We start from the raw sequence: 24,453 nt of genomic DNA on the forward strand, positions 1-24,453 counted from the left end.
TGTTGGTTTTTCCTGCTTCAGCCCCGGAGAAGAGAAACGTTATCGTCTCCCGACTGCGCCCGGAGGGAGACACCGGCACACAGACACCCCTACACTGCCCCCCATCAACACTGTGTCTGCTGTGGAAGCCTTCAGGTTTCTGGGATCCATCATCTCCCAGGACCTCAAGTGGACTTCCAACATCGACACCATCGTGAAAATGGCCCATCAGAAGATGTACTTCCTTTGTCAGCGGAGGAAGTTAAAACTTGCCTCAGGAGATGCTGAAATGGGCAGGAAGCATCACCGCAGACCCTTCACACCCTGGACACAAATCTCTTACAACTTCTCCCCTCTGGGAGGCGCTACAGAACACTGTACGGCAAACCAAAAACAACCAACCTATATAACCGTTACTGGGGAGATTCCTCCCACCCTGAGCGCGACGTAAAAACAGCAAAATAGCCGCCGTGTGAATATGGTGGATCGTCTAAAAACTGAAACCACACGGCAACAGGTGCCGTTACCGTCGAGCCAACGAGTCACGTACCTGTACATGGACTCCCCCAGTGGCCGACTGGTGTCAAAGCAGTCGGGGAGGATGATGATGTAATCCTCTGAGGAGGTGGAGGAGGAGCGGCTCCTCGGCCCTTCTCTCTTCTCCTCTCCCTCTTTCTCCTTCAGCTCCTCCGGCCCCTTCTCCCTCTCCTTCGCCCTGGACTCCACACGGATGTTATCCATGTGCGACTCCTCACCTTCGACTGTGTAGGGATCAACAAGACTGATAAGTTTCACAGACAATACCTGGCACATTTTACCACCAGCTTCTTCAGCTTCTCCAGGGCGTGAAATACAGAGGTTGTCACCTTGCATGGCATCCTCTGCCATCAGTGTATAAATGTGTGTGTGAATGGGTGAATGCTGGCATGTGGCGTAAAGCGCTTTGAGTGGTCGGAAGACTAGAAAAGGAGCTGTATAAATGCAAGTCCATTTACCATTTACCTGTGGTTGTGTGCTCCTGCAGTGGGGAGGACCCGTGCGGAGCGCGGAGTGGGGTCGGTGCTGAGCTGGGGCCGGGTCCCGGGTTCGGGGCCGCAGACAGGGGAGCGGGCAGGGAGTCTTTCAGCGGGTGAGGGAGGGAAGCCTTCAGCGTCGCTGGTGGTTTCAGGGGGGTTTTAGAGGTGCTGGGGCTGCTGTCTGGGCTCTCCTCTGTCTTCATTGTTTTACTCTTCACACAGGAGGAGAAGGAGGAGGAGGAGGAGGAGGAGGAGGAAGAGGAGCCCTGAGCAGCTGGACGCACCACTGAGGGCAAACAGGAAGTCCTCTGTTAGATACGGTTACTGTTATACTTTTCTCCAATGTGAAATACTGCTGGAGCTGAACACACAAATCACATAGAGATGTCACATACAGTAGTTTACACACGAGGGTTTTCAACTTGGGAGAATATTTCGTTATTTACCAAAGCCAAAGGCTACTTCCAAAGACGCATACCCTGGGCTAAATTGAGACCGGTGGCTTTGGCGAGAGCATAGATAGATGGATACAACTGCTTCAATTCCCCATCGGAAATGTCCGTCTAACGGCGAGGTAAAGCGGTGAAAATATTGTAAATATATCGTGCACTTAAAGGTATAATATGTAACTGTTGTCGGTTGCTGTTTGTAAACACACGGCATTCAAAGTTCAACCCCTCCTCGAGCAGCAATGAATGAAGAGAGGGAGCGGCGTTGGTGAGAACAAAGCAGTGAATCGGAGCAATAAAACGTTATTGCTGATGCCCAGAAACATCCCAACACAGCAACATAAAACCAAAAGAGAAACTACAGCAACAAAACTTGTTGTTGATATGTATTTGTTCCACGTTCCACAATTAAATATTACTTTACGGTCTCACAACGCTCGATGGATTTATTCACTTTTATTTTCTCCGCTCTTACTTTTATCAGAAATCCAGCAATCAAAGACTGGAATCAAATTTGAGGACAATGTAAAAAACCCCAGCAGTAATCAGTTTAAAAAGGGACAGCTCCAGCCCTGTGACCCCCTGCTGACTGACCTTTACCCGTCCCTGGGCGGGACCCTCTCAGAGGGGCGTGGTCGGGGGCCTCCTCCAGGGTCATTGAGCGAATCACGGTCTCACAAACAAACTGAGTCCCGCTGATGTCATCCTCTCCTTCCTCCTGAGCCGGGATTCCACCCCCCTCTGCTCCAGATCCTGCCCCGTGAGGGACATCTGAGGACCAGCAACAGGTAAGACAAATGTTATGTCTGTTTTACAGACTGGGGATGTCATTCATCAGCGCCAATTTCTTCTTGCGGCGTACATTTAGAGCCACTGCTGACCATGAGGACCATAAATCGTCAGCAGTACACAGGTATAATCGCAGTTTGTCGCTGTATTCGAAACCACCTATATTTAAACAAACTATCCATCAACAAGGACATAAAAGCCTCTCGTCTACAGACCGGTCTCTAGAGAGCTCCAGTCAGCTCATAGCGGTCTGCGAGAGTGACCGCCCGGCTGGTGAGGCAGAGACCCCCAGCAGGCGCTGGCAGTTTTTTGTGGAGCTTTGAAACTCCAATAAACATTTGAGCGCATTTTTCGATTTGCCTTCAATTTACGAAAAAACTGCCAAAATTCTAAATCTACACGGATGATTTCTTGCCTCAAAAATTCTCGGAAGTGAATTTAATGATGAAATAGAATAAAAACCGGTGTATAAAACTCTGTGCAGTTTATCATTGTGCTTTACAATTCATTACAGGAGATAAATATCATCGCTGTGTACTATAGGCTGGTCCTCATTATCGCTTCTCTTCTCTAAATGTGTGTGATGATATTCATCTTCATTATTGAAGTCGATACAACAACTAACTCTACATTAAGGGTGCTGGCCTTTCAAAAGGGAAGTGTTGTTGACCATATATGGCAAACTGGGGGCATTTCTGTTAAGTAAATGACTCTGTTTGTGCCCCAGCAGATGGATGTAGAATAAGCGAAATGTATCATCGTTCTTTACAGTAACTTGTGAGTATGTATGTTTAGTAAATACCAACTTTCATGCTCATACGGACTTGTTCTGTGCGTGCTTTGATAAACGAGGCCTCAGATCATCTTCACTCAGTTTACTTGCTCCATTTTGGATTTCCTTTCATTTACCAACCTATCAACAAAACTCCATCGAGAACCTTAAAAAGAATTTATTTGAATAGAAAACTCCTTTACCCATGATGCTGTTGATCGCTTCAGTCTCTTCCTGGATGAGACCCAAAGAGGGACTGCTCTGGTCCTGCAGGTGGCCCTCTTGAGGCAGAGGGGACATGCAGGGAGTCATGTCTGGATGGAGAAAAGACGTCAGAGTCACCGACCCATCACACTGCTACAGGTTTGTTGATTTGTAATTACAATAGCAGCTGCAACCAGAACAACTATATATGTGTCAGTGGAGCATTTTGTTTTTCACTCTGCTACAATATCAGACGTCTGCATCGTCGATACAAAACATTATCAGCTTTTGAACACAAGCTCTCAATGTTCCTTTACTGACCACCGACAACCGTAGACCACGAGAGCTCTTCTTACCAGCAGGGGTGTTGTTTGGGGCACTCTCCAACTCTTGGACGATGTTGATGTCCAACAGCTCGAAAGACAGAAGATCCTGAGAGATCAGCGACAACAGATAGCGAATTAAAATGCTTTTTTCAGCTGCATTATGGGAAATGTAGGAGGCAGTGTTTTAGAAGTTTGACCCATACTAGGGATTAAAAGTCAGCATATCTCAGCCTCTGCTGTTTCCATTTTGACCTCTTTTTTTTTTAATCAGTCTCTTGTGAGTTTCCCAACATTATGAAAGTGCACATTATATCACTTAAGTACACCTTAACGTCATTTATCAAGAAATAAAATAAGGTTTTATTTATCAATATAGATTGTTTTGGTGTGAGTTGCCAAGTGTTGGAGATATCGGCCGTAGAGATGTCTGTCTTCTCTCCAATATAATGGAACTAGATGGCACTCGGCTTGTGGTGCTCAAAGCGGCAAAAAATACATTTGAAAAGCTCAACAGCAACGTCTCTTTCCAGAAATCATGACTCAGTTACTCAAGATAATCCACGGAGCTCGTTGCGAGCAGTTTCATGTAGGGACTATTTTCTTTCTACCAAACTGCCCCTGCCAACCGTATCACTGTGCAGACCGCGTGCATCTACTCGCGGACAAAAGGCTTGTGCTCGAGATCTAAACATTAATGGCCTATTCCTATGTTGAGCTGGAACTTTGGCTACGGCAAAGCCTTCGGGAGCAATTTGGGGGTTCAGTATCTTGCCCAAGGACACTTTGACTGGAGGAGCCGGGGATCGAACCGCCGACCATCTGATTAGTGGACAACCTGCTCTACCTACAGAGCCACAGCTACCTCGTATTTAAGTAAATCTACTTCTCCCACCAATGTATGTGTGTGTTGAATATTCATAAACCCACAAAACAATACATTTGATTTTCACAAGCCTAGAAAAACATGCTGGTGTATGATGTACTGCGGTGTGATGATAGCAGATTATATCACCTGTGCAGTGAGCAGGTCCACAGAGGGGATGTAGTACTCTTCTTGGTCCACTGACATTAACGGCTGCTCCCTAGTCGCACAGGCCTTTCCATCCTTTGCCGCTGGGTTCTTCCCCTGCAGACAACGTGAAAAATCTTTTCAGTTAGACATTGATGTGTACACAGTACACCCAGATCTACAGTATGCCTCTCGGTGTGAGTATTTATACATCAGCGTGTAGCCTATTTCTGTGTATTTATAGAAGGGTCTAACTGCAGAGCTCCAGGCTCAGGCCCACCTCCTCCGTCAGACCCTTTTCCGGTCCCGAGCTCGAGGAAGGAAGTGACATTTGAACTTGCGTATGCTAGATGATCGTCGGGATACGATAGCATGATAAAACAATACACTGTGCAATATAACACAGTGGAATGTAAACGTTATTTATTGATAAGGAAGCCCGATAAACACGTGATTTTCCATCATGGATCCTGGAGCTCTGCAGCGAGACGCTATTGATTTATTCACATGCTTAATTCATATCCATGCATTCATTCATTTTCGACACTGTCTAATTTCATTTGATTCCTGTTGCCACGCATTCACCCATTTGTCTTACCTGCGGTGTGACACACGGTGACACCAGTATCCCATCAGCCATCATGGGCGCTGGGGCCTGAGGATCGACCACGATGCTGCACCAGACCCTGGGTCCAAACTGCTCTCCGGCATGGGCCAAACGCCAGTGGGAGGTGTAGGAGCCCTCCACGGTGGGAGCACACAGCGCTACACTCACTATACCGACCTGGACACACAGGAAAGAAAGCAACATTTCAAGAAACCAGTGATATATATATATACCGCAGTATGGTGCCGACCACATCCGTGTGATTGAGTGTAAATGAAAACTTCCTCCTCTCACCTGTCCTGGCTGGAGGAAGGGAACAGACACTTCTCTCCAACGGTCCCCGGAACCCACCGCCAGGTTTCCCCACATGAACTTCAGCTGCAGGAAGCAAAACAAGGCAAAACGAGATGAATGCATTTCCTGCAGATAATGCGTGTGAATGCCGTAATTAATTGCAATGCATTACTGAAAATACAGAAATCTTACAGTGCAAATGTGGAATACACTTCTAGAAAGTAGTATTTGGGTGGAAAAAACATTTCAAATTCTGTCGTTAGACAAAGTATTCGGGTGGAATGAAACTTCAAATTCGTTAGACGAGGTAGTTTTTGGGTGGAATAAGCCTTTAAATTTATAAGTTGTTAGACAGAAAGTTGGATGGAATGCACTTCTTTTTTTAAACATTAAGTCCATCCCCAAAGACAGTTGGGGGCTTTTATTTTGAAAAACAAGCCTCAATCTTAGCTTTGTGTTAAGAAACAGTTACTCAATGGAGCTTGTATTTTGAAAGGGAGGTGTAGGGGGTGGTCTGACATGGATAAGTAGCCAATGACGGGAAGCTAAAACTGGTGTAATATGCCCTCTTCACAGCAGCCATTTGGACATGTCATTGCAGGGTAATCCCAGGTGTAATTGATAACATCAATTTTAGAAATATTCATTTTCCTCTAATGGCACGAGATTTTTCCTAATCCAACTGGCCCGTTTACATGAATTCCATGAAATTTGCTCCCAAGAGAGATAAACTCTTTTTTATTTAAATGACCCCCATGAGAAAAGAGTGGAATGGACAACAGTACCTTAGTATCGGCGCTCCAGGAGATTGTTCCAGTGTTCCTCATCTTCCAGTACTTGATAAACTTGGTTGCTGGACGCAGTCGGGTTCCATCGGGAAGGTTCTCGTCCAGAAATGCAGCCGTCATGGCCGGAACCACCAGGGGACAGGGACGCTTTGGACGCCTGGGCAAGAAATAAAGTCCTTTTGTCCTGAATAGCTCTTGAATTGTTCTTTTAAAATATGTTTTTACCAATGTAAACCAGACTAGCTGTGATCATTTCTTGCACCATGTCCAGCAGATTAAAATTAATCTATATTTAAAGCGTGCACCTGGCATAACCTAAGCCACTGGTTCCCTACCTGGGGGTCACAAGGCTTCTTCTTGATTTTAAAGGGTGTAAGACATCTTTTTTTTTAAATACAGCTAACCTCTTTTTTAGCATTTAATTTATTTCTGTGAAGAAAACTAAAAGTTTTGATTATCATTTCAGATATAAACTTAAAAAAATAGAAAAGTATGCAGTTAAAACTACCAAAGAGCTGATAGAACAATGGCCAGGTGTTAAAGAGAAGGAAACACTGAATTTGTCAACAAAAAAAAAAAGCCTATGAAGTAAGTATGACTGTTAAAAATAAAAAATACATAAAACATTTGTATTAAAGGTTCCTAAAAATAACTGGAAAATCTCATCTCTGATGCAATATTAACAGGAAAAAGTTGCTCGTTTTATACAAAACTTCCTGCAGTTATTCCATTTAGTATTTGGGTTAATTGTACAGTTAGTCAGTTGTTCTGTACAGTTATTGTTATGCATTGAATAGAATATCAAATGTTGATAAAATGTCCAACCCCTGGTTGGAAATCACTGACCTACACCTTTTAGTGAATATGTTTTTTCATTCCGAGACCTGAGAAAAGGGCTTTTTTCTCTAGTGTGTACTACAACCAATCTAGTTTGGACCATGCTTTTTTTAATAACCTACTCAGGGCTGTTGTGCTGGGTGGCTCGAGGCTGCAGAAGGACAGGGGAGGAGCTTCCATCTCGGTGGGAGGAGCTCCACTGGATGCCCCGTCTCTCCATTCTCAGCTGTTTCCGGATCTCTTTGACCTCGGCCTTCAGCAGGCGTTTCTCTGCTTTCAGCCGCTGCTTCTCCGCCTTTCGGAAACTGCGGTCGCCTCGCCTGTAGAATCTGAAAGGGGACACCGGGGTACCGTTATGACAACGACTCCCTCAAAACATCAAATCTGCCATCTGCTACAAACTCTCTGCACCCAAGTGTCCCCCATAAAATCTGCCCTGGGATCAATGCAAATAGCAGGGCCTTTCAATTGTATAAGCTTCATCAACATATATTTGGTGAGTTCATCAAAGAACAAAATGAAACTGTTGGCTGTTGGAAAACGTATGTTTGTGAGAGAGTGAAACCACCATGTACCGATCTGGTAGTAAGAAATGATTCCGTCTTTCACTGTTCACAAAGAACAACAGAGTGATGAGTCTGTCAATAAATGATCTATTGTTACCTGCCGGCCCATGTCAATCTCCAGACATGTATGTTGTTGCTAGAGCTGTCAAGCACTGACTGACAGCTAATATAAAATATTGATATTGTGTTAATAATAATACACACATGATAATGTAAATAATGTGAAATTAATCCAGCGCCTCTTAAATCCCACTTTTGCACAGTTATGGTTACAGACTCTCTCTCCACCTCATTATTTGAGTGTAATTCACAAAACGCACAATAAAACAAAGTTTAAGATGAATTTGACTACATTATTATCAAATACCTCCTTATTGTTTTCACCAGCGTTGGCTTGTTTGTTTGTCTGTTATGGATATGAATGATTCCTCCACCACGATTTGTAATATAACGTTTCAGATGTTTGTTTTTTAACACACCATTGTCAACACCAGGTTGTAAACCTAATTGCTAATATGTTAAATAAAGGTCAGAATTGAATATGGTAATGATTTATGTATGTTAAAACTCTTCCCCACTGTGTCATAACAGATAATTCAAGGTCCGTTAAAAAGGTAAGCTGCCCTTGCTTTTGTAAAATATCAAAACACTCTCTGATACTAAAAAGTACAGTCTTAAAGTCACTTTCACAAGATTGCTGTATCATACCTGCTGTGATCTGGAGCAGGCGATCCGTGTTCTGGGATGGACAGAGGAGTCCTGGCTCTCACCAGGTTGTGACTTGGATCGTGAGAGAAACTGCAGGGCTCGCACAGAGTACAGGAGGTACACACACTAACCCAGAGACATAAAGAGAGAGGGTGAAGAAAGACAGTGGAAGGTTGAAAATGAAAGGAGAGAGAGAGAGAGAGAGAGAGAGAGAGATGGCAGAATTCCAACTAAACAGAGGCAGCAGATATCTTAGAAGAGTCCACACAGCACTGTCCACTGAGATAAGCAGAGGACTGTTGTGACGAAACACATGAAAAGAGAAAGCAGAGTCGGCTGCAGTCAAACTGTTCAGAGAAACAGAAAGTGAATCCCCTTTTTAAGTTTCAGATATTAGGGAAAGAAAACCTTTCTGTGTCGTGTTTAACACTGTCTACAGCCGCCTCTTCTCTCTATGCCTTTTCTTTTCATTCTCTAAAAAAGTAGTCCTGGAAACAGCATGTAAAACGCCACACAAGTATTAGTCATATGTAATTGATACTAGCGACATGACTATCTGCAAAGTAGTGTATCAAAATGTAAAAAAGCAACCCTCTAAATGGGTAAAAAATACTCCTGTTAACTTTTTTTGCAGGTTGACATGTACACCAACATCAAGCTTCAGTGAGCACTACGCATCTGCTGCATTTGGAATCAGTTCAACACTGAATATTAGGGTTTGCCGATATGACGGTATATACTGTGCAACGTTAGATTAGAAATGTGTCCACCGAGAGATTTTTGAAATGAAAGATGAGCAAATCCTGAAGGAAAAATCTCGTCTTTTTTTCTTTTTCTTTTGGTACTCTATACCCTTTCATACTGTACACATGTGTGTGATTTTAATATTGCACTGACTGAAGTCAGGCTGGTATTTTATTTCCACCTGTTAACTTTAAAACCTGTAACACTTGAAATTATTGTTCTGAAGAACTTTAAAGCTTTTGAAAGAATTTTAGTTTTACTGTTTTGAGTCTTTTTGTCCCATGTGAAGTTTTTGTTCCAAATAAAAGAAGAAAATAATCAAACGTGATGAAGCACGTTTATTTTAAACCATTTCTTAATTGAAATTACAGAACTATTACTGTATCGATATATACCATTACCGTGATATCGATTGAAATTAGCTACCAATGTCGACCATTGAATTCAAAAGCAGGGTCGCAGATTCTCCGAGCATTTTTTTTCTCTCCGCCCTCACCTACTTGCGTGCGACCGAAGTAAAAAACATAACAACACTGACGACACGTATTTTACCAGTAGCCTGCAGCTAAAGACGACAGCGTATGACACAGTGACCTCGATCTTTGACCACCAAATTCTAATCAGTTCATCCTGGAGTCCAAGCGGATGTTTGTGCCGAAATTTGAAGAAATCCCCTCTAAGGCGTCCTGCAATATCGCATTCACGAGAATGGTATGGACGGACGGACGTGAGGACGTAAGGACGTAAGGACAGATGTACGGGCAGACAACCCAAAGACAAAAAGCACTGCACCCGGCGTCTTTTTTCTGAGCGCTCTACATTTTTTTGTGTGGCCGCTCCAAGCGCTTAGTTGAAAGTCTTTGAACTGAACACAGGAAACGCTAGGATGAAGCGTTCCCCTTCTGCAAAAAAAAAGACACTATATGGACATACAGGAGCATATGCAGCAGATGCGATGTTCTGAGTTGCTATGTGTGGTATTTACTGATGAAAACACACGACTAGAAAGCATTTACTCTCTCCTGAACAGTTACAGAGGAGTGGTTCATTTTATAGAAGAGGAGATGAAAGCCAATGTCAAATAATAACTGTGGTGACCTGATATTTACACTCACTTCTACTCTGTTGTATAAACCATTTGAAATAGTTAATGAATGGAAACAGTACTTCTGTTATAGAAGAGGACCTGAGAGAGAGCAGAGAGTATATGGCATGACACTGAATTAGTGCTGGAATTTAATTTACTAATAACAAAGTGACTTGTTAGTTAGCGCATACCTGCACTGGTAGCCTCCTCCGGTGGTCTGCCCCCGGCAGGAGGAGCAGGGAGGTGTGGAGGAGGATGGAGCTCCAGGCAGAGTGGAGGAGGAAACCTCAGGGATCTGCTGGGCCTCCGTTCCTTCTACCGCTTCCCCTCTACCTCCCCCACCTCCTGCTCCTCCTGCTCCCAGGGGCTTGTGAATGCAGCACTGTCCGGAGAACTCCCGGCAGATCTTCTCCACTGCTTCTCGAACCACCTGGTCCTTAAACTGGAGGGGTGTCGGGGGTGGAAGGGGGGTGGGGGGGAGGGGGAGGAGAGTGATCACTGATTTAGTGTTTTGGTGCTTCTGATAAATTTGTTCGGAGCTTACTCATCAGTCCACGTGTCAGCTTGTGCTGAAAGACACTCGTCACCTCCATCGGGTTGTTCTCTTACCTTCTCCATATAAGAGGTGAACCAGGCTGGAGGAGTCTTGTCTTCTTCTTTGGTCCCCTTCATGTCTTTCAGGATCACCTGATCAACAGAGGATGATGATATTCATTAGATAAAATATGCATATCAACATCTTTATTACACCATTGTCAACGTAACTAACAATACAGGTTTCATTGTAATTTCACCAGCAACCAGCTCTTATTGAATTTCCCCTCGGGGATCGATAAAATATGTCATCTTTTTTTTCAATTATCATTTTTGTTGTTTCCTTCACAGACATCCAAAAAGGCAGTTCAATGTGTTTAATAGACAGAAATTCAGACACAAATATATTCTATATATTTACACTGATATTAAATCCCAAAATACGGTTTCACTCTGTCATGTTTTTTGCCTCTACACCTCCTGAATCAGTACCTGTAGCTTGCGGTCTGAAAAAATTTAAATTTGTCTTTTTCTCTCTGCCATCGTTCTGCCTACTGTGTTCTTGGCGCACACGCAATAAATTGTACGCATCTGCAAAACGTTATGGGTGGTTTCAGCTGTGATATAATTAGCGCAGTATCTTTTGTGAATCGGACCTCGAGACGAGGCAGATACCGGTTGCAAGTGATGCCAAATTCATGGTGTTATCAGTGGCCGCAATCCATTCTTTGCGAACTTGGTAAAACAGCGACGTCACACTCTCTCCCAGGAATCCTCCGTTTTCCTCGATGAAAGTCAAAGAACCCGTTCGACCCCCCGAGACCCCGCAATCCTCACAAACTTTACTGTGTTTCAAAAGCTGTAGTAGGTTCACTTTTAGAGCTAGAATGAAGGTACAGATATCACTTGGAACTAGAAAAACCTAAGGAATCTATGGGTAACCGTGCTATGGTAGCTTGTCGGTGAAGGAGGCTCAGTATTGCAAAATTTTGGTGAGGAAAAACTGGCATGTAAATTCCTGACATGCACAAGTTTATCCATCTCCTTTTCTGTGCAGCTCATCAAGTCAGCAGTCATGAATATGCTGACCTCATTAAAGCAAGTGCCGGGTCATTGCAGACCTCATCACATCGCAAATCACAACAACCCGGCCTGGTCGTTGCTGATCTCATCACATCGCAAATCACAACACACGGTTGGTATACTGGCATAACTTTCTTCCATGATGGGAGGTGAGGGGGGGGAGAATATCACTGCCAGTGGTTCACAGCCGGCCTCCCTCTTACTCCAGATTTATGTCATCTGCATCGTTTGGCATACTTGACGGCCGAAGCTCACGTCTGGGGCCAGCATTGGAAACATAAATGCATCAAGCGTCAATCAGTCGCCCGCGTCTTCATGAAGAGCACTCCTCTTCAAGATTCATGTGAAAGCTTCACACGGTCAGTGCCACACACGTCATCATCTCGGCCTGTCACGTGACCAGCAGTGAAGGCGCTCACTCGTAAATGTGCCTTGCTCAGATTCTCTATTCATATGCGTAGAATTGGTGCTGGCACCACGTTGTTCATCGCCCCCTCTAATTTTATCCATTTTCGGCATTCCTGTCTGTGGACAGATTTTGTCAGCGTAATGGATATCAGCTCACCCTAACCCTCATCAGCCTCCTCAGCCTACCGGTCTCAGCAGAATCATCACAACTACCAGTGTCTGGACTCCACGGGGGGGATTTATCTTGCTTCCCCTCAGGGCAGACGCCCCTCGATTACAAATCTCAAGCGCCAAAGACTATCTGTCAAGACTTCATTATCACACGTGATCTTTTCTTCATTCACTTGTCTGACTGCCTGATTGAAATCTTAAAGGCAGGGTTGACGATGTTATCCAGTCTCCACTATTTGTTCTATTGGTTGAAATGGTCTTTACACCCCGACAGCGATCCATTACTGATGAGCTCTGAAAAAGGACCGGAAAAGAGCCGTCATCTGTAGCTGCTGTAATCCTGTAAAAACGTCTACCAATCACTGCCTCGCGGTCCGCTTGGAAAGAACCAATCAGATGCCTCCCTGCCTCCCTGCTCGTACTTCTACCCTTGGCGTGCACCGGCCTGAACTCAAAGCGCATTGCCGCCACACGTTTACTGGAGAATGGAAGAGAAAGCTCAGCCCTGCAGTAGCACTGCCGTGGTTACTTGTCATGAGGTAGCGCTGAGGAGTTGAGGTCCTCTCTCCGCTCTGTGTCTGTGAAGTAGTTACGATGCGGCGGTGCTCGTGCAGGTGTGTTTTGAGGCGTTGCCTTGGAAGGAGCCCCGAGGTGAGGCATGGTAAAACAGTGGTAAAATGCAAAATTTCCAAAGTTTGTCATAATTCTGGTCAGTGGCAGCTGAAGTATCACGACTGATAAACGGAAAAAGAGATGCCCAATATGAACCGCTGTGTGTCGGGGTCTTACCATGCCCTGTTCTGGGACTGCAGCCTGGACTTTGCGGCTGACCACCTGGGCCAGAGCGGGGCAGTGCTGTGGGGGTCTGAAGCCCCTCTTGGGCTCCGTTCCACTGCCCTTTGTGGTGGGGACCCTCGTCGGCTGGCCCCGAGTCTCGTACACATTCATGTGGAGCCGGTTCCCCTGCCTTGCTGCACTCTGGGAAATGAATAAATGTGTTAGTGTCACCTGCTGCTATTTTTTTGGATCACTTCAGTGCAAAATCTCAACTAAGCTGTGTCTATTTCTTTTTGATAACAACAAAAATGCTTTGCTAGAGAGTTCCAGAACTTGAGGTTGGGGTTAGGGATAAGACAGTCTTGGTAGAGAGCGAGCTGACCCTGAGGGTAAATCTCTCGATCGCGGATACAAGTGGCCAAAATAAATTTCCTCTGATATTCTGAAGGAGCTTGTAGAACCCACAGAAAGGACGAATAGAGCTGCTGCTCCTTCATGCTGATGGATGCCTCCCTGTGGAGGTCTTCCAGGTTCGTCCAACTGGGAAGAGACCCAACATGTATAGTATAATCCAGCAAGAGTATTAACATGTTTTGGGGGGAAGGATTTAACTGTATATCTCATCTGGGCTGGGGATGCCTTGGATCTCCCAGGAAATGCTGGAGGAGGTTGCTAGAGAGAAGGGTTCTACATGGCATTGGAGATCTGCAGGGGCCTAAAACTGAAATTAAACCCAGCCCTTGTCCACATCTTTAAAACCTAATCTCAACTGAACCAAACAGCCCAAACAGCCCAAACAGCCCAAACAACCCAAACAACCCATACCCAACCTGAAACCCCACACTTACCCGTCAGGTTTGTGTCAGGTAGTACTTTGAAAATGAATAGATGAACCGTTTCACCTCTGTGAGATGTAGGTCATGCTTATGGCATTACGCCATTACCACTGTCATGTTGTATACAGGCAACGTGGGCGGAGCTGTACAGTACTTCTTTGTTTCCCATAAGCACATAAAAGTGAATAGCAATTGAACTTCAAATCGACTTACCTTCAATGCCTCCTCATAGTCCACTGGGAATAAAAGCAGAGATGTTCGTTAACATGACATTAATATGCAACCCATTTTAATCTCTTAAGATTATTTTGGTTTTGTTTAGCAGACCGTGTCTGACTGTTTGTTTTCTTGCTTACCTTGGCTGTTAATGGACACCTGGAAGAAGAAGAAAAAAGAAGATTCTTTATGTAAATCTGTGAATGTTTGTTATTGGTTTGGTGGTGATACAGTTCCAGGAATTAAAGGGGCACATTTTATGAATATGAAAAAAATAAGAAAAAAAAGAAGGCTACAACTCAGCACGTGAAAACAGTTGTATCATGTTTTCTTTAGCTATGGATGGAGCTTTGTCAAGCCTAAGAAAATACCCTAATGATGTCATTGTGGTGTCAAGCCTGGGTGTGTAGACTACAAAATATTTAACAGACGGTAAATTGAGGGTGTGGCGTTTGAAACAGGTAGGCGTTCAACAGGCTGGGAGGATTTAAAGAGTTGCATTAGGGGAAATGTAGGATCCAGCATTATCCTGGTCTCTGTTGCAACAATTCTGACAAATTGTTTTTAATCTGTCTCTTACAAGTCCCCCAACTTGATGGATGTGCAATATTAAATTACCCCTTAAAATGACAAGTACTGTAAAGGATGGCAGCTAGGGCTGTGCAATGAATCAAAAAGTAACAAAAAACAACATTATGACGCTCTAACCAACCTTATTTTAGTCATATTGATATGTTCGACAGATTCATTACTTCATACAGGCAGCAGAGTTCAGATTTTTGTAAACCATCATCTGATTATAGTGACAGAGGTTAACACTGAAGCTATAGCTACAGCTTCAGCCCAGGAGCTGAAGGAGGGCAGTATATTATTGGCAAGAATTTGGCGATACGATGCGTATCACGATACAGGGGTGATGATTCAATATATTGCGACATATTGTGATACTGTAAGCAAGGCGATACAGTGCGATTTTTTTAAAATCTAATTTTAGGAAAACTGTCATAGAGTAAACATAACAGAAACATACCATTTTAGAATAGGCAAGAATAACATATTTGTACTGCATGCAAGGAACTGCATGTTTTTACCCCCAAAACTGCATGGGATTATCATAAAGTGGGCATGTCTGTAAAGGGGAGACTCGTGGGTACCCATAGAACCCATTTTCATTCACATATCTTGAGGTCAGAGGTCAAAGGACTCTTTGAAAATGGACATTGCAGTTTTTCTTCGCCAAAACTTCGCCTAACTTTGGAGCGTTATTTAGCTTCCTTCATTTTTTTTTTCCATATGATGCCAGAACCCTCACTCTAGCTTTAAAACTGAGGCCGCTACAATCTCCAAAAGATCACATTTTTAATTAAGAAGCTAATTAAAAATCAATACAGTGTGTTCTTACACCCCAACGCACCAGTCTATTACAAAAGCGTACTAAAATAAACTTAAAATGATGTCACTCTATATACCCTAACATCCAGTTGAAGTTGAAGAAATAACCAAATAATATTAATTATTTTGACTGTCACAACATATGTGCCATACAGAAGATTTTGGTTAGATTTTTCCTATTTAAATGTTCTTACCTGCTGAACATGTAAAATAAATATTATTCTGTCGGCATCCATGATTTTTCTTGTTCAGTATAAAGTATTAATAAATTAAGAGATCAGCTGTGACTGATATTGTTTATTAATCATTATCAGGTTAAATGTGACAACAAACAGAGTCTCTCACCTCCTCGTTCTCCTCGTCGAAATAGGTCAGCTGAAGACTGCACAGGCCAAACGAACGCTTCACCTGCACACCGAACACACACACAAAGATCTGATAAGGACAGAGGATGATGGCTGGGAGAGAGACAGAGAAAGTGCTGAGGCATAAGTCGACAATTAAAGTGGTCACAATTTCAGACCTGACTCAGACTGAGATGATGATGCTAAACCTGCATGGCAGATGATGCTGTATCTATCTGTCTCCACTCCCATCTTGCAGCATCTAGAGGCGCCTGCCGCCTTCACTCGTGTACTGTTCATATAGATTATAGCTCAGCTTTTCAATACAATGATCCCCGCAAGGCTTTACAACAAACCTTTACAGCTGGTTTTCAACCACTCTGTATGTTTCTGGGTCTTGGACATCTTACCGGGTAGCACACAGGTTGTCAAAATCGACAATAGAAGTTGGAATATTATATATTTTTTGTTAAATATTGCACTGCCTTGTATTATTCGTTGTTTACTTGTTTATATCCATAATTCATTTATCCCTGATTTCCTTACAAGAAAAGCTTTGAGGAATGCCGGTAACCAAACACGGTTTTAATGACAAATTCATACGGTAATACTAATCGCTCTATACTACAATCTGGTACTCCCTGAAATGAGAAAATAACTCCATTATTATCAAAGATTAGATTTCTACAACCCACGAGAAAAAAACTGATGGACAGAGATGCATGGACAGAGTTAGCCGTGTACTCCCCACCATGTGCAGCACATACGCATCCAGCGGAAAGGATTGAACATTTTAAAGGACTCCTCACACCTTGCAAACACTCTATTCAGCCTTTTACCTACAGGTAAAAGACTATGCAGTATTAAAGGTCCCATATCGTGCTCATTTTCAGGTTTATACTTGTATTTTGTGTTTCTACTAGAACATGTTTACATGCTGTAATGTTAAAAAAAACAACTTTATTTTCCTCATAATGTCGCCTGAATATACCTGTATTTACCCTCTGTCTGAAACACTCCGTTATAGTGCATTTCAATGGAATTGCAACGGAATTGCGTTGCTAGGCAACAGCTTAGATCCATGTTTACTTCCTGTCAGCTGATGTTATTTACATACACTGCAACAGGAAATAAATTGGGACACATTTAGCATGTTTATGTTTAAAACATTGTAATGATCTATATATTGTATATTTGTGACATCACAAATGGACAGACTTCCTTACGGCTTATTTCAAACGCACAATTTCTAAATACGGGCTGTGTGTATTTCTCCGTATATTAAGCGTTTTGATAGTTTAACAGTATTTATAAAGCACTTAAACCTGCTTTATAATATAAAAGATATGAAAATCTCACTTTTTACAATATGGAACCTTTAAGACTAAAACATCTCACTTCTACAATAGCACTTATCCCAAAGCACTCTGCATCCTAAATGCTTCACCGGCTGTATAAACAAGCACTTTAACTTGTCCCTTTAAGGCCATGAGCCATCCGGTTGCACGTTTGTATTTACTATATACTGTAGTTACTGTATTGTTATTGTGGCATTATGTTTTTGTTGTGTGTGTTATGTGATAATATGTTTTTGTTGTTTAGCGCTCCAAAACAAATTCCTAATCAACTGCGGTCGAAGTGGCAATAAATGATTGAATCTCGTAAACCACACCCACTTGCATCCCTCTCATTAGTAAAACAACAACTCATAGTGAAGTCTGACATCTGTGACTCAGCAGCACTCAGACAAATGAACTCTCCCAGGCTGCTGTGGCCGTGAGAGATGGACCATAAAGGTGCAGGGCTCCCAGCCCATATTTCACCTTCTTTCTCGACACTGGCCGTTTACAATGCCACTGATTCAAAACCGGGTCTTCTGGTCTTTTGTCTTCACAGTTTTCAGTGTCTCCTCCTGGCTCATTCTAGCTCATTGGTGCACTATTAGCCCCTTTCACACTGTATTAACATGGAGTCAATGACACAGATCTCCACCTGCTTTGGAGAAGTGTTCCTGGAAATAAATTGGGGCTATACTCTGGAGGTGACACTAGAATAGATGCGAGTTGCAGGTACTTTCAGGGCAGGGGTGGACTGGCCATTGGGAAGCTCTTAGAATTTTTTTGTTACAGAGATATTTATTGAGTTTTAACAAGTTTAAATGTACAACCCCGGCATCGGCCAGCCTGGCACTCGCAACCGCAGACAGCACAGAGCGGAGCGCTGCCTGTCAGACTGGGCCAATCTAATACTTTCAATATTGACGGGGGATGCGAGCGGCCCCTCCCAATTTGGACTGATACTCATCTTTGTCTTGGATCAGCACCGGTAAATATTTGAGTTTAGTCAGGTTTAATCCATCCCTCACACAATCAAACACAAGTTACTATTACTAAACACAAGTTACTATTACTAAACAAAACAACTATCCATCTGCAGTCGTTCTGTATATCTACGAAACATGCTGAATGGAAATATTGGCTTCTCCGACAACAACGCTAAAGCCAGTATGTTCTCCTTTGAAATTTTAAATTCCGGTCCGGAACGTCTGTTTTTGTTTTGGCCGGTGTGATCCCGTCCACTGCCCATTACAACACCACGGTGCCATATAACGTTAGATTCTACCTGAAAATGGTGCAAACCAAATCATGTGCTGCTGCGACCAACTGAGACAATTGGTAGCATCGGTGCTACCAGTGGAAAAGTCAGTCTAGAGCCTCGCTTTGAGACTCATTGTTGTCATTTTGCATCTCTTTGTGGTAATTCTGCATATATGTGATATAAATCTTAATATAATGTTAATAATATAATTTGTTTAAGTACTATACAGTAATTGTACAGTATATATACAACATACAGTATATTGTAATAGTTAACTGCTGTTAATGATTTAGTACTGTTACCTAAGTAAAATTTGAGTGCAGGACTTCTGGTAGTTGTTGGTGTTGTGTTATATTTTTACTTAAAGGTCCCATATTGTAAAAAGTGAGATTTTCATGTCTTTTTTATATTATAAAGCAGGTTTAAGTGCTTTATAAATATTGTTAAACTATCAAAACGCTCAATATATGGAGAAATACACACAGCCCGTATTCAGAAATTGTGCGTTTGAAACAAGCCGTAAGGATTTCTGTCCATTTGTGATGTCACAAATATACAATATTTAGACAATTTCACAGTTTTAAACATTCTAAATGTGTCCCAGTTTATTTCCTGTTTTAGTGCAAGGCCTATGGAAAGGAGGCTGGGTCACGGTCGGACATGGGTCATGAGGTATGGGGTATGACACATGCGCAGTGTAACTGAAGCTGCGGTCGTGCGTTGCGATTGGCTCTATTTCGGCGAGTGCAAACCAGATTTTACTGCGCATGTGTTCTACCCCCGAAGATCTGACACGTGACCCAGCCTCCTTTCCATAGGCCTTGTTTTAGTGTATGAGAATGACATCAGCTGACAGGAAGTAAACATGGACCCACACTGTTGCCTAGCAACGCAATTCCGTTGCAAAATTCAGTTGAAATGCGCTAAAACGGAGCGTTTCAGGCAGAGGATGAATACAGGTATATTCAGGCTGACAGTATGAGGAAAATAAAGTTTTTTTTTAACATTACAACATTACAACATGTTCTAGTAGAAACACAAAATACAGGTAAGAACCTGAAAATGAGTATGATATGTCCCCTTTAAGATGAAGACACCACTACATCAACTAACTTCATCCAGACAACAGGTCAACATGGAGGAAGTGCTCAGTTTGCATCAACAGCTAATTAAAACAGGAACAGTCAGAAAACAGGAAATATCAAATATACTGAAACAAAGGCATCTAATATAAAGCCATTTCAGATAAACAGAGCAATGCATTGTGGGATTAGGACAACCAAGCTATTTGCAATGATGCTGTTGTGTAATGGACAACAACATAACAATAGACTGATAAGTACTTGTATATATTTCCAGGCCAGAGGAAACACAATCCAAACGGTGGATGGATGAGTGATCCGAACCGCTCAGACCAGTTCTGCTGAGCTGGTAAACAGTGTTTCCATGACGACAAACCCACTATAATAACCCTGTAAGGACTGCGGTGTCTCCTCCCTGTCCTCTATCGATGACTCTGTTATCTCTGCTGCTGTGAGACATTCACAGCTCTCATGTCTCAGCTCTCAGGAGGACACATGAAGGTAATGCTATATAGTATGTCCACAGCTCTCTGGTAGCATGTATGGAGCTGGTAGGCTATAAGGTTTATTCGCTTCAGAGTTTACGCAACGTCACCAATCACAACCAGCAGCGACTAGAGATGAGTGTTTTCCGGTAGCCGGCTGTGCGGTGTGTCGGTGTGAGAACGGGCCCGGTGATGCTCCTCTCTCTTACCATGGCCTCCATCGACTCCCAGCTCTTGGTCTCTGATCCCGACAGGAGGAAATTTTTGGAATTTCCTCTGAAATTCACCTTCAGGTTGATGTAGAAGTCCATGGCGCCGCCTGTCTGGCGCCTTAGCGCATATTACGCTCGACGGACACGGAGCGTTTTCCTCCGACCAACGAAGGCTATTTGGGTTAATCTCGCCAATTCGTTCCACTGTGATTTATCCGACGGAGGGGATGAGGCGTATTCTGTGTTTACATCAGCGTCCTGGACACGCCCACCCGACAACCACGTGTCCGGAACAAAAGAGCGACACTTCCGCTTAAGTGCGGAAAGAAGACGGGTCGCGTCTAGAAGGTAACCCACAAATTGCGAAATTGCAAAGTACACAGTTTACACAATTTCAGTCCTCATGGATATATAAAAATGAAAGAAACAAAATATATATATAAATATATAAATTGTTTCTTTCATTTTTTTGATTGGAAGAACATTTGCAGAGCAAATAAGTAGTCTTCTAATTTTCATCCATTTTTCCCTCCCACCCTCGACAATAAAGGAAGTAACCAATATAACATTAAATGTGATGAGACTTAAGGCAGTAATGACACCAAAATTAGAAACACACTAGACACATGAAATAATAAAACACATACAATATTTACATATACAAAAATAATTTAAAAAAAAATAATAATAAAAAATAATAGAGATTAAAAAAAACAACAACATAACAACGCCAATCCAACAAAACAAATAAGGAGGCTCAGTCGTCACAGCCAGTCATGGATATTTTATTTGGAATAATAAGGATGTCTTGTATCAAAATAAATCACTGTTTTATCGCTCATGGTTTGACAAAGGAAGTTTGTTAGTTTGTCAATTGGTAAATAATAATAATGGTCTGTTGATGTCATATTCAGAATATCTTCAAAGATCCCATATCGTGCTCATTTTCAGGTTCATACTTGTATTTTGTGTTTCTACTAGAACATGTTTATATGCTGTAATGTTCAAAAAAAGCTTTATTTTCCTCGTAATGTCTACCTGAATATACCTGTATTTACCCTCTGTCTGAAACGCTCCGTTTTAGTGCACTTCAACGGAATTGCAATGGAATTGCGTTGCTAAGCAACAGCTTGGGTCCATGTTTACTTCCTGTCAGCTGATGTTATGTACATGCACTGCAACAGGAAATAAACCCGGTCACATTTAGAATGTTAATGTTTTAAACTGTGTAATGGTCTAAATATTGTATATTTGTGACATCACAAATGGACAGAAATCCTAACGAATTTCTGAATACGGGCTGTGTGTATTTCTCCGTATATTGAGCGTTTTGATAGTTTAACAGTATTTATACAGCACTTAAACCTGCTTTATAATATAAAAGACATGGAAATCTCACTTTTTACAATATGGGACCTTTAAGTAAAAATATAACACAACACCAACAAATACCAGAAGTCCTTCACTCAAAATTTTTAATTTTTTTTAATTTTTGATGCAATTCCCACAGGTTCTCAACAATTTTTAAAGAATTGTAATATCACAGAAACTGACATTATTAGTTCTGAGCATATTTTTGTTGTAGATGTTAACAATCTGAATAAGCAGTGCACTAACAGACACATTAGAGATGTTTTGAACTATGTTACACCTCCTTTTGGACGTCTATTATGGGTGATTTACAGTGGAAAAAGGCTTGTCGTATTCTAAACAAATATTGTATCAATAATAAAGTGAAAGAAGTATCCTTCAAGACTTTACATAGAATTTACCCTGTTAAAGAAGTATTAGAAACATTTAAAATAAATAGAGACTTTACATGTGTTTTCTGCGATTCAGATCGAGAGACAATATTTCATTTGGTTTTTTTCACTGTAATCGTTCGACTTTATTTTGGATTGATATGCAAAATTTCATAAATAGAACATTTATTACTAATGTACAGATTATTTGATGTGATGTTATATTTTGTGTTTTATGGGATAGATAGAAACATTACCTATATAATTCAGCTTCCAATTATTCTTGGTAAATTCCACATCCAAAAATCGAAATGGTCTGACTCCAAACCCTGCTTTCGTCGGTTTCTTGTTGAGCTCAAGCAGTATGGCACCTTATTTGAAAATGTCAAAAAACAAAAAGCTGTAAAGTCTCTCAATATTTTAAAGGAAGTCCATTTTCTTAACTCTGAAAAGACTTAGAATGAATGGACATTGAACTCCTCTGGCATTACGTTTTTTGTTTGTTTTGTACTGTTTCTTTGTATTCCCTATACTTTTGTACATGTCTCTTTTGTTGAAAATGAAAAGAAAAAAAAAGTACAGTTTCCGGATAAAGCAACAATATTCATTCACTTGTGCAGTGATGCCTGCAGTTTACGAAGTTAAAAGTTCAAAGAAAACAGGTGTTCTTCGATCTGTTCTTGTTCTTTAATGTCAATTCCTGTTCTATCTGTAAATGCCAGAGAACATGTATATTCTTATATTGCCAAAACAAAGGTGCTGATTTTTAATTTATCCAAGAGACTGCTTCAGAAACAGATGTGTCATTTTCGAGGAGTCAGAAATCTGAGATTTAGAGTCACAATATTACAAGAATAGAGTCATAGGTTTACGAGAAAAAAAGTCGTAATATTATGATAATAAAGTCATAAGTTTAAGAGAAAAAAGTCGTAGTATTATGATACTTTTATTTTTTAATTTTATTTTTTTCTCGTAAAGTTCTGACTTTATTCTCGTAATATTACAACTTTTTTTCTCATAAAGTTATGACTTTATTCTCGTAATATTACAATTTTTTTCTCGTAAAGTTATGACTTTATTCTCGTAGTATTACAACTTTTTTTCATGTTAAGTTATTACTTTTTTCTCGTAATATTACAACTTTTTTTTCTCGTTAAATTATGACTGTATTCTCGTAATATTACAACTTTTTTCTTGTAAAGTTCTGACTCTATTATCGTAGTATTACGACTTTTTTATCTCGTTAAATTATGACTGTATTCTCGTAATATTACAACTTTTTTCTTGTAAAGTTATTACTTTATTCTCGTAATATTACGACTTTTTTCCCGTTGAGTTATGACTTTACTCTCGTAATGTTACTACTTTTTTTCTCGTAATATTAGGACTTTATTCTGGAAATCTTCCATTTCTTGTCCCTCAATGTGGCCCTAATACTCATAGTATATTTACACTTTGGCCCTCACTGCATTAGACTTATATACTATATACTTAGACTATAAACTGTGTTACCTTCATCACAATGCTCAAATGTTTTGTGGCTCCAGACAGATTTTTTCTTCTTTTTTTTTTTTTTGCCTAAAATGGCTCTTTTGATAGTAAAGGTTGCTGACCCCTGGTCTATACGTACCTCGTATTTTAGAGTGCATGGAGAATTTAAATCTCACCCAGAAGAAAACCTGAATGCTTATTCCTACTTAGAACATGGGGAAGTGGTGCCCTCTGGTGGTCGAACTAAGTATTAGGGTGGAGTCAGGTAAAATGGGCCATCATGCAAAATGGGCAGGAGAAGGTTGGAGCATCATAGCTCTTTAATATTTTACAGCCAATCACAATAACTGAGCTTAACAATGTTGCTACAACACTAGGTGACATGTAACAATAGTTTTGATTGGTCTGAGGTTGCTAATATGGACAGGGCATAGTGTTACATGAAGCATGTCAGAGAAATTGTATGGTAAGAGCCTGACATAGCAAATGTCACTCATCACTAATAAGGATGATGAAGCAATTATAAGTAAGCTTACAAACAAAGCAAAATGTTTATTTTGACTGGCTCGATGACTTGACTAGATGAGATGTTAAGACCGAGCTACAGGCAATGCTAATGCTTTTTGGTGTTTTAATTTTTTGTCGAAGATGTTCTAATTTTTCACAGATGCTTCACTGCTCCTAAATGCTGAGGTTGGGTTAAATGCAGAGGTCAAATTTCATGTATGTAACTGTATGTGTATGATGATGATGATGAAAGGTTACATTTACGACAAATGCACACACACACACACACACACACACAAAACAGACAGAAAGACACCAATGTGCAGAAACACATACCCATACATGATCAGTTATTTTTTTTAATGCATTACTCATTTAAAAATGATTTTTGTTTCTTCAA

General features: G+C 41.4%; 1 protein-coding gene across 3 annotated transcripts in view; it reads right to left on the bottom strand.

Annotated features, from left to right (window-relative positions):
• Positions 1-20,588, bottom strand: part of nbr1b (NBR1 autophagy cargo receptor b) — a 34,103-nt gene extending 13,515 nt beyond the window's left edge. For 2 of the 3 annotated variants that reach the window (XM_074655096.1, XM_074655094.1), the window contains exons 1-18: positions 20,311-20,588; positions 15,938-16,000; positions 14,341-14,359; positions 14,198-14,220; positions 13,161-13,349; positions 10,785-10,862; positions 10,367-10,617; positions 8,345-8,470; positions 7,193-7,399; positions 6,231-6,390; positions 5,446-5,529; positions 5,143-5,328; positions 4,548-4,661; positions 3,566-3,641; positions 3,209-3,319; positions 2,039-2,215; positions 982-1,281; positions 530-740 (exon numbers count right to left, since the gene is read on the bottom strand). In XM_074655096.1, coding sequence (XP_074511197.1) covers positions 530-740; positions 982-1,281; positions 2,039-2,215; positions 3,209-3,319; positions 3,566-3,641; positions 4,548-4,661; positions 5,143-5,328; positions 5,446-5,529; positions 6,231-6,390; positions 7,193-7,399; positions 8,345-8,470; positions 10,367-10,617; positions 10,785-10,862; positions 13,161-13,349; positions 14,198-14,220; positions 14,341-14,359; positions 15,938-16,000; positions 20,311-20,412 — 2,477 coding nt within the window. In that variant the 5' untranslated portion in view covers positions 20,413-20,588. The remainder of the gene's footprint in view (positions 1-529; positions 741-981; positions 1,282-2,038; positions 2,216-3,208; positions 3,320-3,565; positions 3,642-4,547; positions 4,662-5,142; positions 5,329-5,445; positions 5,530-6,230; positions 6,391-7,192; positions 7,400-8,344; positions 8,471-10,366; positions 10,618-10,784; positions 10,863-13,160; positions 13,350-14,197; positions 14,221-14,340; positions 14,360-15,937; positions 16,001-20,310) is intronic. The other variant, XM_074655095.1, reaches the window with a different exon arrangement.
• Positions 20,589-24,453: the final 3,865 nt, after the last annotated feature.

Source organism: Sebastes fasciatus, chromosome 13 (assembly GCF_043250625.1).
Source record: "Sebastes fasciatus isolate fSebFas1 chromosome 13, fSebFas1.pri, whole genome shotgun sequence".
In the NCBI taxonomy this organism is placed as follows: domain Eukaryota; kingdom Metazoa; phylum Chordata; class Actinopteri; order Perciformes; family Sebastidae; genus Sebastes; species Sebastes fasciatus.